General features: G+C 43.4%; 1 protein-coding gene and 1 non-coding gene across 3 annotated transcripts; both read left to right on the top strand.

Annotated features, from left to right (window-relative positions):
- Positions 1 to 108: 108 nt before the first annotated feature.
- On the top strand, positions 109 to 16,145 carry ef2 (Elongation factor 2). Of its 2 annotated transcripts, NM_001139994.1 has the most exons (13): positions 109 to 176; positions 7,198 to 7,412; positions 7,520 to 7,701; positions 7,960 to 8,171; positions 8,380 to 8,558; positions 8,694 to 8,799; positions 9,093 to 9,345; positions 9,441 to 9,636; positions 9,825 to 10,191; positions 13,114 to 13,467; positions 13,655 to 13,837; positions 15,522 to 15,654; positions 15,792 to 16,145. In NM_001139994.1, the coding sequence occupies exons 1-13, from the start codon at positions 174 to 176 to the stop codon at positions 15,983 to 15,985; spliced, it is 2,577 nt and encodes an 858-aa protein (NP_001133466.1). In that variant the 5' UTR covers positions 109 to 173; the 3' UTR covers positions 15,986 to 16,145. The 2 variants fall into 2 exon arrangements, with proteins under 2 accessions (NP_001133466.1, XP_014024748.1); XM_014169273.2 differs by lacking the exons at positions 109 to 176; positions 7,198 to 7,412 and adding an exon at positions 7,812 to 7,861.
- On the top strand, positions 8,923 to 8,991 carry LOC123729982 (small nucleolar RNA SNORD37). Its single transcript, XR_006761676.1, has one exon. It is a non-coding gene; the product is annotated as a small nucleolar RNA SNORD37 (small nucleolar RNA).
- Positions 16,146 to 17,399: the final 1,254 nt, after the last annotated feature.

The raw sequence follows: 17,399 nt of genomic DNA, 5'->3' as shown, positions 1-17,399 counted from the left end.
CTGTCTCAGTAGACTGCGTGTCAAGATTTTGCGTCCTTACGCAGCACGTGAGCAGTATAAATGCGTGCCTGTTGACGTAATTACTCTCTTCCCTGCCTATGCCCTCGTGAGGTGGGCAGTATAACATTTCGTGACTCTTTTTCCACGAAGGGAATCCATAACCATCCGTCAAAATGGTGAGTTGGATAAGTATTTTCGTTTGGGGAATAGTAGTATAGTGTGATCATGTTTTCTGCTACTTCAGTTATAACTTTAAAGTGTAAAATGTCTGACACTAAGAAGATAGATGATATGTGGTTACTAGGACTTTGAACAAAATGGCACCCAATTTGTGTGAACAGACCTTTTTCTGCACAGTAATGCAGACACCCAAATGTCCCCAACTATGCCAGTTTTCACCCTGTTTGATAATGCCCCATGCCAGAGGCCACCTTTAACTGTAATGTCCTTAAAATGAGGTACTAGCATGAAACTAAGTGTTGAAGTGCCGGTCAGTGGCTTGTTCCCATAGCGGTCGATTATCATGTCTTGCACTTCTAGTATTGGTCCCATATCCAGTGACGCAAACGTTAGAACTAATCCTGTCTGTGTTATGTTTACAAATTGTTTGTCCGAGGTTTGCTAGTTTGCTAGTTAACTGGCCAAGGTTAATAAACTACCGCTATGTTCAAATACTGGCGTGTGCAGGATGCCGGCATGTCATAAAAGCTAGCTGTCTGTATACGTGGCCTATACAGGCTGCGCTGTCAAAGCGTTCTCTTGGCAATAATTGTCTTTTATTATTTTTGTATAACCTTTTTAACTACGCACGTCGGTTTAAGAACAAATTCTTATTTACAATGACACTCTACCCTTAATGGCTATGTTCTCGAGTTGAAATCTTTTCGGTTTACTATTCAGAAACAGCTGGTGTTTTAGTCTATATAACTCGCTAACCCGCTACTTGGTTGTATTAAATGGCAGCCAGGTATAATAAGCTGACGTTTATATTTCTGGCAATTGCATCGAGGCCTACTTTTGTCTGATCGTTCACCGGTTAAGTAGATTTCTAACGTTAGGTATAATCTGGGTCGTCGAGCCCTGAATGCTGATTGGCTGACAGCCGTGGTATATCAGAGATGGGGGGGGGGTACTCAATTGTCATACTTGTGTAAAAGTAAAGATACCTTATAAAATGACTAAAGTAAAAGTCTAAAGGTATCAGATTTTAAATGTACTTAAGTACAGTGGTGGAAGAAATACTAAATTGTGATACTTGAGGGAAAGTAAATACTATACATCAAATTGCTTATATTTAGCAAACCAGAAGGCACCATTTTTATTTGACCACCAGGGGCACACAACACTCAGACATAATTTACAAAGGCAGCATTTCTGTTTAGTGAGTCCACCAGATCTGAGGTAGTAGGGGATGACCAGGGACATTATCTTGATATGTGTATGAGTTTTACCTTTTTCCTGTAATGCTAAGCATTCAAAATGTGACTAGTACTTTTCGGTGTCAGGTAAAATATATGGAGTAAAAAGTACAATTTTCATTAGGAATGTAGTGAAGTAAAAGTAGTCCAAAATATAAATAGTAAAGTACAGAGACCCCAAAAAACTAGTTAAGTAGTACTTTAAAGCATTTTTACTTAGGTACTTTACATCAGAACGTATACCACGGGTATGACTAAACATTTATTTTTACTGGTCTAATTATGTTGGTTACCTCTGGGGTTTGTGATATGGCCAATATAACGCGGCTATGGGCTGTGTCCAGGCACTCTGCGTTTCGTCATGCATAAGAACAGCCCATAGCTGTGTTATATTGGCCATATACCACACCACCCATAATTGCTTAATTAACTTAGTAGCAAACTTGAGAGTTAACTTTTGATGGCTAGACACATTTTCCACCTGGTGCTCCTTGCCAACCTATATGCACCATTTACTGCCGTTTTACTGTTTTTGGTTGCCTAGCATTGAACGATTAAAGCATGAAGTTGGCTAATAAAGTTCTGTCAGCTAACCGGCGAGCATGCTCCTGACTGTCTGCGTGCCAGGTCCCCAATGCATCAGCTTTCAGTGCGTCATATCTGTTCTAATGGTACTGCATTCCACGGTTTATAGCAATGCAGAATCAGCCATTCTCATACCTTTTGTTAGACCTCCCTACATAATGAGTTTATACAATGGGTGGGTCTAATCCTGAATGCTGATTGGTTAAAACCACACTGCAGCCGGTGTCTATTCCACAAGTTACCACCTGCTAAATCAATGACTTTAAAAAGGCCTATTTACTGTTCCATATCAGCCCGGCCAGGCAATTTATAAACTTGATCTCCACTATAAATAGCATCTAGACATTCTCACATTTCTTTTGGACTAACATTTAGTTTTCAACTGCAAAAATTTGTATAAACCTTCCTGTCTGTCTCCAACATTTGCAACATTGTTTCAATATTCAAATTTGATCTCCAGGTGTCCCATAGTAATGAACGTGTCGGGACGAGGCAGGCAGCGTTTCCCAGCCAGTCAATCATGAATCAGCTGGCATCATTTTTATGGAAATATACAAAGAAAATGTCCATTGGAAAAAGAAAAAAAGAACACCGCTTAAACTCCCGAGTGGCGCAGTGGTCTAAGGCACTGCATCTCAGTACTAGAGCCGTCACTACAGACACCCTGGTTTGAATCCAGGCTGTATCACAACCTGCCATGATTGGGAGTCTCATAGGGCGGCGCACAATTGGCCTCACGTTGGCCGGTGTAGGCTGTCATCGTAAATAAGAATTTGTTCTTAACGGACTTACCTAGTTAAATTAAAAGCCAGCTTGGGTAGCAACCCTAGATTTGTTGGGACTATCTTGTAGAAGGATGAAATGGGGATGAATAAATGAATCAAAATAAGATTTATGAAAACAAGGCAATCATTATTCGAATGTTGGTAACCCGTTGTAATAAAGTGCTAATGCCCTTGAAGCCATTGTTTGGTTGATATATTGGCATGGTTTGCTGGTTTATCCTCCAACACTGGCTTTTTGGGCATTGTCACTTAAATACTGTCAATTCCCGAAGCTAGGAGAGCTGGACGATGGCGTCTGTGTGGCCATGTAAATAAGTAATAAGGCTGAGGCTGCCAAAGCTGGTTATACTAAATATTAATGTGGGAGGACACGGGGAGACTGCTTCTATACTAGTGGGCGTTATGGACAAAAATCCATATCGCAATAAACGGCCTCAATTCTATCGAATGAGAAGTTTAACATGTGCGCCAGTTTTATTTTATTTGTTATCCTTTAAACGACTCATTTTGTGGTTGTAGTAGGGCTGGTTGACGTGGCCTAATTTTTTTTTTCTCCAAATTTACAGTGCATTTGAAAAGTATTCAAACCCCTTGGCTTTTTACACATTTTGTTAGTCCTATTCTAAAATTGAATATATAAAAAATGTCCCCTCAATCTACACACAATGCCCCATAATGACAAAGCAAAAACAAGTTTAAAACAATTTGATAAATTATCACATAGTATTCAAACTCAGAACAAAGTACTTGGTACTTTGAATCACCTTTGACAGTGATTACGGCCTCAAGTCTTCTTGGGTATGACGCTGTAAGCTTGGCAGTTGTATTTGGGGAGTTTCTCCCATTCTTCTCTGCAGATCCTTTCACGCAGGTTGGATTGGCTGCGTCGCTGCACAGCTATTTTCAGGTCTCCAGAGATGTTCGATCAAGTTCAAGTCTGGGCTCTGGCTGAGCCACTCAAGAACATTCAGAGACTTGTCCCGAAGCCACTCCTGCATTGTCTTTGCTGTGTGCTTAGGGTCGTTGTCCTGTTGGAAGGTGAACCTTCGCTCCAGTCTAGGTTTTCATAAAGGATCTCTGTACTTTGCTCTGTTCATCTTTCCCTCAATCCTGACTAGTCTCCCAGTCCCTCCTGCTGAAGAACATCCCCACAGCAAGATGGTGCCACCACCATGCTTCCCTGTAGGAATGGTGGCAGGTTTCCTCCAGATGTGGCTGTTGGCATTCAGGCCAAAGAGTTAAATCTTGGTTTCATTAGACCACAGAATCGTGTTTCTCGTGGTCTGAGAGTCCTTGAGGTGCCTTTTGGCAAACTCCAAGCGGGCTGTCATGTGCCTTTTACTGAGTGGCTTATGTCTGGCCACTCTACAATAAAGGCCTGTTTGGTGGAGTGCTGCAGAAATGGTTGTTCTTCTGGAAGGTTCTACGATCTCCAGAGTAACTCTGGAGACCATTGGGTTCTCCCACGATTGCTCAGTTTGGCCGTGTGGCCAGCTTTAGGAAGAATGATGGTCATTGTTCTTGGACCTTAAATGCTGCAGAGTTTTTTGGGGGGGGTACCCTTCCCCAGATCTGTTCCCGGACACAATTCTGTCTGAGCTCTACGGAAAGTTTTTGCCTTGACATGCACTGTCAACTGTGGGACATCATATAGACAGGTGTGTGCCTTTCCAAATCATGTCCAATCAACTGAATTTACACCAGGTGGACTCCAATCAAGTTGTAGAAACTGCTAATGGATGATCAATGGAAACAGGATGCACCTGGTCTGAATACTTATGTAAATAAGGTATTTCTGTTTTTATAAATGTGTGTGTAGATTGGGGGGGGGGGGAATATTCTAAAATTGATAAGGCTATAACTTAATGTGTAAAAAGTCAAGGGGTCTGAATACTTGCACTGTAGATCTGTTTTTTTTACCATTCTATAAATACGCTTTGTTGCAATACACTGCATTACAAAAAGTCTGGGAAAATGTAATGAATTCAGGACTAAAAATGATACCTAGGCTAAATAGAAGGCTAACCATAACTCACTAATGATTTGATAATTTTTTTAAAAATGGTTTAACCTGCTTTTCTTGCACTCTCTAATCTGGCTTTCAAGTTTATGAAAATGTCCTTTTTGGTACAAATTTAACCAGAACGATGCACATCCATTACCCTAAATTCCGGACTATAAGCCGCAACCTTTTTCCCAGGCTTTGAACCTCGCAGCTTAAACAATGACGCGGCTAATTTCAATATTATTGGGGTTTTTTACACATTCTGTGACATGCTCAGTTTTTTGGTGGCATGAAGCTTTCATTAGACCAATGAAATTGCTGAATGGGTTAAGGTCAAACAACTTTTTTGTTTACTGTTTAGATTAAATCGAGCGCTCTCAAACTTCACATCATTCTGATTACAGTAGTCATTTTGTCACCCTCATCATGGCAAAGACACGGAGAAATGCATATAATGCAGCTTTCAAGTTGAAGGCGATTGACCTGGCTGTTGGAAAAGGAAATAGAGCTGCTGCACGGGAGCTTGGTCTTAATGAGTCGATGATAAGACGTTGGAAACAGCAGCATGAGGAATTGACTCAGTGCAAAAAGACAACTAAAGCTTACTGCTGATTTTTATTTTTTTTGTTAGAAGCCGTGTTTCGTTAAAGCCTGTGTAAAGTTAATTTGTTTCGATGTACCGGTAGGCACCTGCGGCTTATAGACATGTGCGGCTTATTTAAGTTCAAAATAATATATATTTTTTAAATTCAGTGGGTGCGGCTTATTCAGGTGCGCTTAATAGTCCGGAAATTACGGTACTAATGACCAACTTCTGGTAGCAGGCAATATAGAAAATTAACACCGGTCTCATAAACACTCAAGCTCAAGCCCACCTTGCTAGTGAGTAACGCCTAATCTTTATATTTAAAGTCTAGCCAACTTGGATCTATTTGCTTGCTAACAAGGTATAACAGTTGAACTGTTATGAATACACCCGCCTGTCCTTCTACTAGGCTATATGGAATTGATTTACGTCATACCAAGGATCATTTTGCTATTTGATTTTGAATTTTAAGACTCCTTGAAGTATCAAACGAATTGAGAAAAAACAGCCCCCCCCCCAAAAAGAAATTCTAAAGGACATTTGTTCTGGGGTGTCTATCCTATATCTGAGAGATATTTAACCCCTTTTTGTCAGTAAACAGTCTCCATATATACTTCTTTTTTTTTTTTAAACAGCTGGTACCGGGGAACCTTCAGATGAGTCTTCAGACCTGTGGGTGTCCTGTTGCAAAACAACCGTGTTTGTGAGCTTCTCACCCTTTACACAGAAGGATCATGTTTAGTGTGTAGTCCGACCGGTTCGGACACTACCGACAGAAGTTGGCAGATTGGCTGTATCAACTTCAGACGTTTCCCAATACGCTTGTGGGGGTCGTAATAGAGGGGTCATACAATTTTTTTGTAGGCCAAACTATAATAGTTTTGTGGGCCAAACTGTTCGGACGCTACAGACGATTTTGTTTGAAGATCAATTTTCGGGATGTCTCATGGTGTAACAAACACCGCTCTAGCTCTTTCACCCTAGATGCGGAAGTGTCGGTGACTTGAGATGCATCCAATGAAGAGAACTCTTGCTTAAATGGACGGCTTTTTATAGGCATTCTTCATTATGCTAATTAGATTCCGCTGGGGCGTGGACATCGGCCTTAGTGGGTTAAGGCAGTTATATTCAATTACATGACATTACAATTTCATAACTCTTCACAACACAGTACCCATTACAACACAGTGCGCACTACTCTACTACCAGGCCCATTGCGGTAGGCCTGCCGCACGCAGCAGAAACTGAGCATACATTTTCCACATTCCTGTCCATTGATACTCCTGTCTTAATAGGGTTTGCTCTCTTCAAAAAATGTTGGGTTGAGACATTAAAGGGGTGTTGTTACAAAGGTTAATTTCTCTATTACAGTAAAATAATGTTGGTGTCCATATGACACATTTTTATGTTGCATCAAACTTCAAATGTAAATAGCGTGTTGAAACTGCTTGTTAAAGGGAAAAGTTGCCCTTTCGTCTTTGTTGCTGTTTGGGGAAGGAGCAAAGGGGACGAGACCAAAAAGACAAACTCATAAAAACGGAGAGAGAAATAAACCTTTGACTCTTGTGATACAGGCATTTGGACCATCGTGTAAAACATACATTTGAATTAATTTTATATTGCCTGGCCCTAGGTTGTAGCCATCAATTGTATTAGCAAACTTGTTTAATTTCAAACTTCACATTTCCCTAGTATAGGCTACTTGTCGCAATGTGCGACATTAGCAAAATGCCTGTGGTAAGTGATCGATATGGATGGCGTCTAATTTTCAGTATCATCCCAGCTCTACATTAATAATACACCCCCCCCCCCCCGTAGGTGAACTTTACCGTAGACCAAATCCGTGCCATCATGGACAAGAAGTCCAACATCCGTAACATGTCTGTGATTGCGCACGTCGACCATGGTAAGTCCACCCTGACAGACTCGCTGGTGTCGAAGGCTGGTATCATCGCGGGATCCCGCGCCGGAGAGACCCGTTTCACCGACACACGAAAGGACGAGCAGGAGCGCTGCATTACCATCAAGTCTACGTGAGTGTCCCCTGGCCGATGGCACATTAACATTTCTTCTGACTGGGCAGAAGTAAGGAGAGGTTTTGGCTGGCCTCTGAGTGGACTAACACTTTCTTCCACTGCAGTGCCATCTCCATGTACTACGAACTCTCGGAGAACGATATGGCCTTCATCAAGCAGTGCAAAGATGGCGTTGGGTTTCTCATCAACCTGATTGACTCTCCAGGCCACGTTGACTTCTCCTCTGAGGTCACAGCCGCTCTCCGTGTCACTGATGGAGCCCTGGTTGTTGTGGACTGCGTGTCAGGTAAGGACGACTTGCACCCTAGTTATGTCAGACACGATCATGCTTTCATTTCTGTAAAAAATGATGGCATGTTCTATACTTTTTGTGAACAAGTATTTCTTTATTTTCAGACATCTGTCATACAGGATGTCATATTGATGCTAGGTTCCATGATTACGAGGTATATTATAAAAAGGAGTAGGAGTCAGTCAACAAACCAATCCATTTGTTCTCAACATTTTCCTAGCTCACCATCTGCCTTTGTCCGTCCCTGCCCAGGTGTGTGTGTGCAGACGGAGACCGTGCTCAGGCAGGCCATTGCTGAGCGTATCAAGCCCGTGCTGATGATGAACAAGATGGACCGTGCCCTGCTGGAGCTGCAGCTGGAGCCAGAGGATTTGTTCCAGACCTTCCAGCGCATCGTGGAGAATGTCAACGTCATCATTGCCACTTACGGAGAAGATGAGAGTGGTCCTATGGGCGCTATCATGGTAAGCAACTTATGTTGGCTGTACAATGCCTTGTCAGAAATTGTTGACAATTCACCTGTGAAATTGTGGCATTGTTCCAGTTCTGTTTTGCACCTAATGACAAAACTGCTATTTACATGAATATTGAAAGTGTTTCTCTGGAAATAGAATTCTAGTTTCTTGGCTTTGTATCAACCCTGCCCTAGTAGTAACAACTATTCTCTTACAGATTGACCCAGTCATTGGAACTGTTGGCTTTGGGTCGGGACTCCACGGATGGGCCTTCACCTTGAAGCAGTTTGCTGAAATGTACGTGATGAAGTTTGCTGCCAAGGGTGATGCACAACTAGGACCTGCAGAGCGCTGCAAGAAGGTGGAGGACATGATGAAGAAGCTGTGGGGTGAAAGGTGAGGGACCAGTCACTTTCAACCTTGTAATCATCTGCCACATTTTCCTGAACTAGCTCCTGCCAGATTGCCTGGTACATGTCAAGCCTTGTCAGTTTGCACTGTAGTTAAATGGTGATATTTTTCCCCCTTCAGGTTTTTCGACCCAGCCACTGGCAAGTTCAGCAAGTCTGCCAACGGACCTGATGGAAAGAAGCTCCCCCGTACCTTCTCTCAGCTCGTCCTAGACCCCATCTTCAAGGTGAGTGGAGACATGACTTTAACCATGTTTAGCATTAGGCCAGGTGAAAGGGGATAGATACCAGCCGTGTAGGTCTGACCAGGAAAGTGCATTTCGTGTTTTGCCTTTTAGAGCTTTATGCCTATAAATGATGACTTAATACATTCTTCACTTTGACCTGATTGTCCAGTGATGATAAACTGCAGTCTGACGCATGGCAAAGGCAATTCTATAGTTACCTCTCCCCATATGAGCCATCTGTATTTTATTGTATGGTCCACCCATTTTACGTTTAACTGCTGTTTCTGCTATAGGTGTTTGACGCCATCATGAACTTCAAGAAGGAGGAGACGGCCAAGTTGATAGAGAAGCTGGACATCAAGCTGGACAATGAGGACAAGGAGAAGGAGGGCAAGCCACTGCTGAAGGCTGTGATGCGTCGCTGGCTGCCAGCCGGAGAGGCCCTGCTCCAGATGATCACCATCCACCTGCCCTCCCCTGTCACGGCCCAGAAGTACCGTTGTGAACTGCTCTATGAAGGACCTGGTGACGATGAAGCTGCCATGGGTAAGACTACAACCTCTCCTTTCCTTCATCTGCACTCATCTGGAAACATGGATAGTACCATATACTGGTCTGTTAACCCAACTGTCTCCTCTAAGGTATCAAGAACTGTGACCCCAAGGCTCCCTTGATGATGTACATCTCCAAGATGGTGCCCACCACCGACAAGGGACGCTTCTACGCCTTTGGCCGTGTCTTCTCCGGTTGCGTGTCTTCCGGCCAAAAGGTGCGCATTATGGGACCAAACTTCACCCCTGGAAAGAAAGAGGACCTCTACCTCAAACCAATTCAGAGGTTGGTACTCTGGAAAGCTACACTTCAAATGGCCATACTTTGTAATTTGTCTCTCGCAATCCATGAAAAACATGTAAATCTGTGAACATGCAGTAAGCACAAAGCGCATGCATGGGAGTAGCACATTTAAATGCTGTATAAGCTCTTGCCCATAATTGAACAGTTGACTGACTCCTGTTCCTCATTAGGACCATTCTGATGATGGGACGTTACATTGAGCCCATCGAGGACGTGCCATGCGGCAACATTGTTGGTCTGGTTGGAGTGGACCAGTACCTGGTGAAGACCGGGACCATCACTACCTTCGAGCAGGCCCACAACATGAGGGTGATGAAGTTCAGTGTCAGTCCTGTGGTGAGAGTGGCTGTGGAGGCTAAGAACCCTGCTGACCTGCCTAAGCTGGTGGAGGGCCTGAAGCGTCTAGCCAAGTCTGACCCCATGGTGCAGTGTATCATCGAGGAGTCTGGAGAGCACATTATCGCTGGAGCCGGTGAGCTGCATCTGGAGATCTGCCTCAAGGATCTGGAGGAGGACCATGCCTGCATTCCACTGAAGGTACACTAGTCCTCCATGCCTTGTTACATGTAGGGCTTTCACATGATCACTTCTAAACTTAGCAAAAAAAGAAATGTCCCTTTTTCAGGACCCTGTCTTTAAAAGATAATTCGTAAAAATCCAAATAACTTCAGATCTTCATTGTAAAGGGTTTAAACACTTTCCCATGCTTGTTCAATGAACCAAAAATAATTAACATTCAACTGTGGAACGGTCGTTAAGACACTACCAGCTTAGACGGTAGGCAATTAAGGTCACAGTTATGAAGACTTAGGACACTAAAGAGGCCTTTCTACGGACTCTAAAAAACACCAAAAGAAAGATGCCCAGGGTCCCTGCACATCTGCGTGAACGTGCCTTAGGCATGCTGCAAGGAGGCATGAGGACTGCAGAAGTGGCCAGGGCAATAAATTGCCATGTCTGTACTGTGAGAGCCTAAGACAGCGCTACAGGGAGACAGGACGGACAGCTGATCGTCCTCGCAGTGGCAGACCACATGTAACACTTGCACAGGATCGGTACATCCGAACATCACACCTGCGGGACATGTACAAGATGGCAACAACTGAGTTACACCAGGAACGCACAATCCCTCCATCAGTGCTCAGACTGTCTGCAATAGGCTGAGAGAGGCTGGACTGAGGGCTTGTAGGCCTGTTGTAAGGCAGGTCCTCACCAGACATCACCGGCAACAACGTCGCCTATGGGCACAAACCCACCGTCGCTGGACCAGACAGGACTGGCAAAAAGTGCTCTTCACTGATGAGTCGCAGTTTTGTCTCACCAGGCGTGATGATGGGTTCGCGTTTATCGTCGAAGGAATGAGCGTTACACCGAGGCCTGTACTCTGGAGCGGGATCGAGGTGGAGGGTCCGTCATGGTCTGGGGCGGTGTGTCACAGTATCATCGGACTGAGCTTGTTGTCATTGCAGGCAATCTCAACGCTGTGCGTTACAGGGAAGACATCCTCTCATGTGGTACCCTTCCTGCAGGCTCATCCTGACATGACCCTCCAGCATGACAATGCCACCAGCCATATTGCTTGTTCTGTGTGTGATTTCCTGCAAGGCAGAAATGTCAGTGTTCTGCCAAGGCCAGCGAAGAGCCCGGATCTCAATCCCATTGAGCACGTCTGGGACCTGTTGGAACGGAGGGTGAGGGCTAGGGCCATTCCCCCCAGAAATGTCCGGGAACTTACAGGTGCCTTGGTGGATGAGTGGGGTAACATCTCACAGCAAATCTGGTGCAGTACTTAACCTCTTGGGGCTATGTGGGACGCTAGCGTGCCACCCGTGGTGCACCCTATCAACAGCAGGTGCATTTCAAGAGCGGCAAATTTGAATCCAAATGTCAAAATTCAAATTTTTCAAACATACAACTATCTTACACCCTTTGGAAAGATAAACATCTCCTTAATCTAACCACGTTGTCCGATTTCAAAAAGGTTTTACGGCGAAAGCATAAAGTTAGATTATGTTAGGACAGTACATTGACAATAGTTGTGTGTAATGTTTTGTCAATTCAAAGACAGGCGTCACCAAAACCATAAAATCAGCTAAAATTATGCACTAACCTTTGACAATCTCCATCAGATGACACTCCTAGGACATTATGTTAGACAATACATGCGTTTTTAGTTCTATCAAGTTCATATTTATATCCAAAAACAGCGTTTTACTATGGCGTTGATGTTCAGGAAATCGTTTCCCTCCAATAACCGGCAGTCAAGTCAGCACCACAAATTAAATAATTAAAATTAGAAAACATTGGTAAAATATTATATTGTCATTTAAAGAATTATAGATTTACAGGTTTAAAAATAACCTTACTGGGAAAATCACACTTTGCAATCTGAGCACTGCGCCCAGAAAAATACGCTTTGCGATAGACTAGGCGCCATGTTGGAGAGATCTAAAATCGAAAATAGTATGTAAATAATCCATTACCTTTGATTCTCTTCATCAGATGTCACTTCCAGGAATCCCAGGTCCATAACGAATGTAGTTTTGTTCAAAAAAGCTCATTTATGTCCAAAAAGCTCCGTGTTGTTAGCACATGATCTCAGCCCGCCGGACTTCACTTCATGAACGAGGGGGAAAAATATATTTACGTTCGTTCAAACATGTCAAACGTTGTATAGCATAAATCATTAGTGCCTTTTTTAACCAGAACATGAATAATATTCAAGGCGGACGAATGCATTCTGTTTTAAAACGTATTGGAACGAGGGTACCCAACATGAACTCGCGCGCCAGAGTCTAATGGGCCATCACCGTTCCAAGGCTCTTGTTCGGTCAGATCTCACAGTAGAAGACTCAAAACACTTTAAAGGCTGGTGACATCTAGTGGAAGCAATAGGAAGTGCCAAAACATTAATGAGCCCCTGTGTTTTTCAATGGCATGGGTTTAAAGGTAATACAACACATCAGGTATCCACTTCCTGTCAGAATCTCTCAGGGTTTTGCCTGCCAAATGAGTTCTGTTATACTCAGACACCATTCAAACAGTTTTAGAAACTTTAGGGTGTTTTCTATCCATATATAATAAGTATATGCATATTCTAGTTACTGGGTAGGATTAGTAACCAGATTAAATCGGGTAAGTTTTTTTTATCCAGCCGTGAAAATACTGCCCCCTAGCCCCAACAGGTTAATGCAGCTGGTGGCCACACCAGATACTGACTGACTTTTGATTTTGACTTGATTATTCCATTTGTTAGTCACATGTCTGTGGAACTTGTTTGGTTTGTCTCGGTTGTTGAATATTAGGTTCATACAAATATTTACACGTTTGCTGAAAATAAACGCTGTTGACAGTGAGAGGACCTTTCTTTTTTTGCAGAGTTTACAATGGTGTTACGTTACAAGCAGTGTCCTACTGATGTATTTAATAATTAAACACCTCCTCCACTCTCCCAAACAGAAATCTGACCCGGTGGTTTCCTACAGGGAGACTGTGTCTGAGGAGTCTGACCAGATGTGCCTGTCCAAGTCCCCCAACAAACACAACCGTCTGTACATGAAAGCCCGTCCCTTCCCCGACGGCCTGGCTGAGGACATCGAGAAGGGTGATGTCAGCGCCAGACAGGAACTCAAGGTCCGTGCCCGTTTCCTGGCCGACAAGTACGAGTGGGATGTGTCTGAGGCCCGTAAGATCTGGTGCTTCGGCCCCGACGGTACCGGCCCCAACCTGCTGATGGACGTGACCAAGGGAGTCCAGTACCTGAACGAGATCAAGGACAGCGTGGTGGCTGGCTTCCAGTGGGCTGTCAAGGAGGTAAGCAAGACTCATGGATGTCATTTTTCCTACTCTGTTGGTCACTTTAAAACAAGCATACCATCTTTCAAAGAGGCACAATTCTGTGTTGGGGAATACGCCAAGGGTAGTTTTCTGAGAATGTAGATTTGTCAAGCAAACCGAAGTGCTTGATTTAATACCTTAAACATTACTATTTTGTGTCCAGGGTGCCCTGTGCGAGGAGAATATGCGTGCTGTCCGCTTTGACGTCCACGATGTGACCCTCCACACGGATGCTATCCACCGTGGTGGTGGTCAGATCATTCCCACAGCCCGCAGAGTGCTGTACGCATGCCAGCTTACAGCCCAGCCAAGACTCATGGAGCCTGTCTACCTGGTGGAGATTCAGGTATGCCTACAATTGACATTTAAAATGTCCTTAAATGTTTGGTTTCACTAAGGACTATGTCTATGATGTGAAATCATGTACCACACTGAACAAGTGATGGCTAAATCCATAAAATACGATACCTGACTAGAAAAATGCTACAACCTTGAACAGCATAGCTTTCTTGTACAGGTTGGCGTTAACCTCTTACATCTAGACGTTCCGCTAGCGGAACACCTGCTCCAATATCCAATGATGGGCGTGGCGCGAATTACAAATTCCTCAAAAATACAAAAACTTCCATTTTTCAAACATATGACTATTTCACAGCATTTTAAAGACAAGACTCTCCTTTATCTAACCACACTGTCCGATTTCAAAAAGGCTTTACAGCGAAAGCAAAACATTAGATTATGTCAGCAGAGTACCAAGCCAGAAATAATCAGACACCCATTTTTCAAGCTAGCATATGTCACAAAAACCCAGAAGACAGCTAAATGCAGCACTAACCTTTGATGATCTTCATCAGATGACACACCTAGGACATTATGTTATACAATACATGCATGTTTTGTTCAATCAAGTTCATATTTATATCAAAAAACAGCTTTTTACATTAGCATGTGACGTTCAGAACTAGCATACCCCCCGCAAACTTCCGGAGGAATTTGCTAACAATTTACTAAATTACTCACGATAAACGTTCACAAAAAGCATAATTATTTTAAGAATTATAGATACAGAACTCCTCTATGCACTCGATATGTCCGATTTTAAAATAGCTTTTTGGTGAAAGCACATTTTGCAATATTCTAAGTACATAGCCCAGGCATCACGGGCTAGCTATTTAGACACCCGGCAGGTTTAGCCTTCACCAAAATCAGATTTACTATTATAAAAGTTTGATTACCTTTTGTCTTCGTCAGAATGCACTCCCAGGACTGCTACTTCAATAACAAATGTTGGTTTGGTCCAAAATAATCCATCGTTATATCCGAATAGCGGCGTTTTGTTCGTGCGTCCCAGAAACTATCCGAATGGTAAAGAAGGGTCGTGCGCATGGCGCAATTCGTGACAAAAGAAATCTATATATTCCATTACCGTACTTCGAAGCATGTCAACCGCCTTTTAAAATCAATTTTTATGCCATTTTTCTCGTAAAAAAGCGATAATATTCCGACCGGGAATGTCCATTTAGCTAAACAGAGGAATGAAAACAAAGCTTTCGGTCGACGCGGGCATGAGCCTGAGTCTCACAGTACTGTAACCAGCCACTACCCAAACGCGCTACTTTGTTTCAGCCAGGGCCTGCAAAGCCACGATTCCGCTTTTTGCCGCCTTCTGAGAACCTATGGCAGCCGTAGGAAGTGTCACGGGACAGCTAAGAACCTCACTCTTCAATAAACAGAGACAAGAAGAACGACACCTTGTCAGACAGGCCACTTCCTGAATGAAACCTTCTCAGATTTTGGCCTGCCATATGAGTTCTGTTATACTCAGACACCATTCAAACAGTTTTAGAAACTTTAGGGTGTTTTCTATCCAAAGCCAATAATTATATGCATATTCTAGTTACTGGGCAGGAGTAGTAACCAGATTAAATCGGGTACGTTTTTTATCCAGCCGTGAAAATACTGCCCCCTAGCCATAACAGGTTAACCATCGAATTCAATGGCGTTAACCTTGTTCCCCCCTCTGCCTGCAGTGTCCTGAGCAGGTGGTGGGAGGCATCTACGGTGTGCTGAACAGGAAGCGCGGTCACGTGTTCGAGGAGTCCCAGGTCATGGGGACCCCCATGTTCATCGTCAAGGCTTACCTGCCTGTCAACGAGTCCTTCGGTGAGTGACCCACCAAATGCAGTCCACTTTTCCCTTATCTGATATGCACTTATCAGGGCTAGACAATTCCCTGAGTTGTAGTAAATGTCTAATGTATAAAACAAATTGATATGCTAATACCTGTGTTCCTTCTCCAGGTTTCACAGCGGACCTGCGTTCCAACACCGGTGGCCAGGCCTTCCCCCAGTGTGTGTTTGACCACTGGCAGATCCTCCAGGGAGATCCCCAGGACACATCCACCAAGATCTCCCAGATTGTGGCTGACACACGTAAACGCAAGGGGCTCAAGGAGGGAATTCCTGCATTGGATAACTACCTGGACAAATTGTAAAAGGCTACCCTCTCATTCCCCCCCCACCCCAACACTGAGACCAGAACTGTACAGATCACCATGGGCACAAACATTTTCCACAAGGAAAGCAAAGACCTTATTAAGAGAAACAATTAGGAAGAATTGTAAACATAAATTAAATAAAAATGCAAAATATAAACTGTGGTTTGACATTCTTTGGAGAGGGTGGTGGGAATGGAAATTTGTGTGCGGACTGCCCTTACGATCACCGGTAACACAGGTGGATCAATGTGTACATTTCATACACTGAGTATACAAAACATGTAGAACACCCACTCTTTCCATAACTGACCAGGTGAAAACTGATCCTTTACTGATGTCACTTAGTAATCCACTTCAATTTGGGCTCCCGAGTGGCGCAAGGCACTGCATCTCAGTGCTAGAGGCGTCACTACAGACCCTGGTTCCATTCCAGGCTGTATCACAACCGGCCATGATTGGGAGTCCCATAGGGCTGTGCACAGTTTGCCAGGGTAGGCCATTGTAAATAAGAATTTGTTCTTAACTGACTTGCCTGGTTAAATAAATTGCCATTAAATGGGGAGACTGGTTAAAGAATGATTTTTAAACCTTGAGACATTGTATGGATAAGACAAAATATATAACTGCCTTTGAATGGAGTGTGGTAGTTCCAGGTGCACTGGTTTGTATCAACAATTGCAGCGCTGCTGGGTTTTTCCACAAGTTCCGTGTGTGTCAGGAATGGTCCACAATCTAAAGGACATCAGCCAACTTGACACAACTGTGGAAGTGTTAGTCCACATGGGCCAGCATTCCTGTGGACCGCTTTCCACGTCTTGTAGTCATTCCCTGATCATTGAGTCTGTTCTGAGGGTGTGGGGTGCACAACTCAATTAGGAAGATGTTCCTATGTTTGGTATACTACACTGAACAAAAATATAAAAGCAACATACAACAATTAAATATATTACTGCGTTATAGTTCATATAATGAAATCGGTCAACTTTAAATAAATTCTTTCGTCCATAATTTATGGATTTCACATGACTGGGAATACCAATATGCATCTGTTGGTCAGATGCCTTTTTTTTTTTTTAAGTAAGCGTATGGATCAGAAAAGTCAGTATCTGGTGTGCCCATTTGCCTCATGCAGCTTGACATCTCAATCATGGACACTCTTAATGACAGTTGCTTCGCGTGATGTATTATCTCTACCTTGCCTTTGTGCTGTTGTCTGCCCAATATTTGTACCATGTTTGCATGTGGTGCTTCTACCATGTGTTGTCTTAGGGCTCTTTATGTAGTGTTGTGGTGTCTCGTCCTATATTTAAATGTTTTTATTTTCCTATGCATAGACATGCTGTTTTCAGAACCATGGACAGCGTCCCTAGAAACCAAGTTTCTGGAACGATCAACCAGTGCTTGGGTAGTT

This window comes from Salmo salar, chromosome ssa23 (genome assembly GCF_905237065.1).
Source record: "Salmo salar chromosome ssa23, Ssal_v3.1, whole genome shotgun sequence".
In the NCBI taxonomy this organism is placed as follows: Eukaryota; Metazoa; Chordata; class Actinopteri; order Salmoniformes; family Salmonidae; genus Salmo; species Salmo salar.
The sequence above is the reverse complement of the archived record's forward strand: the minus strand, read 5'-3'. Positions and strand labels throughout refer to the sequence as shown.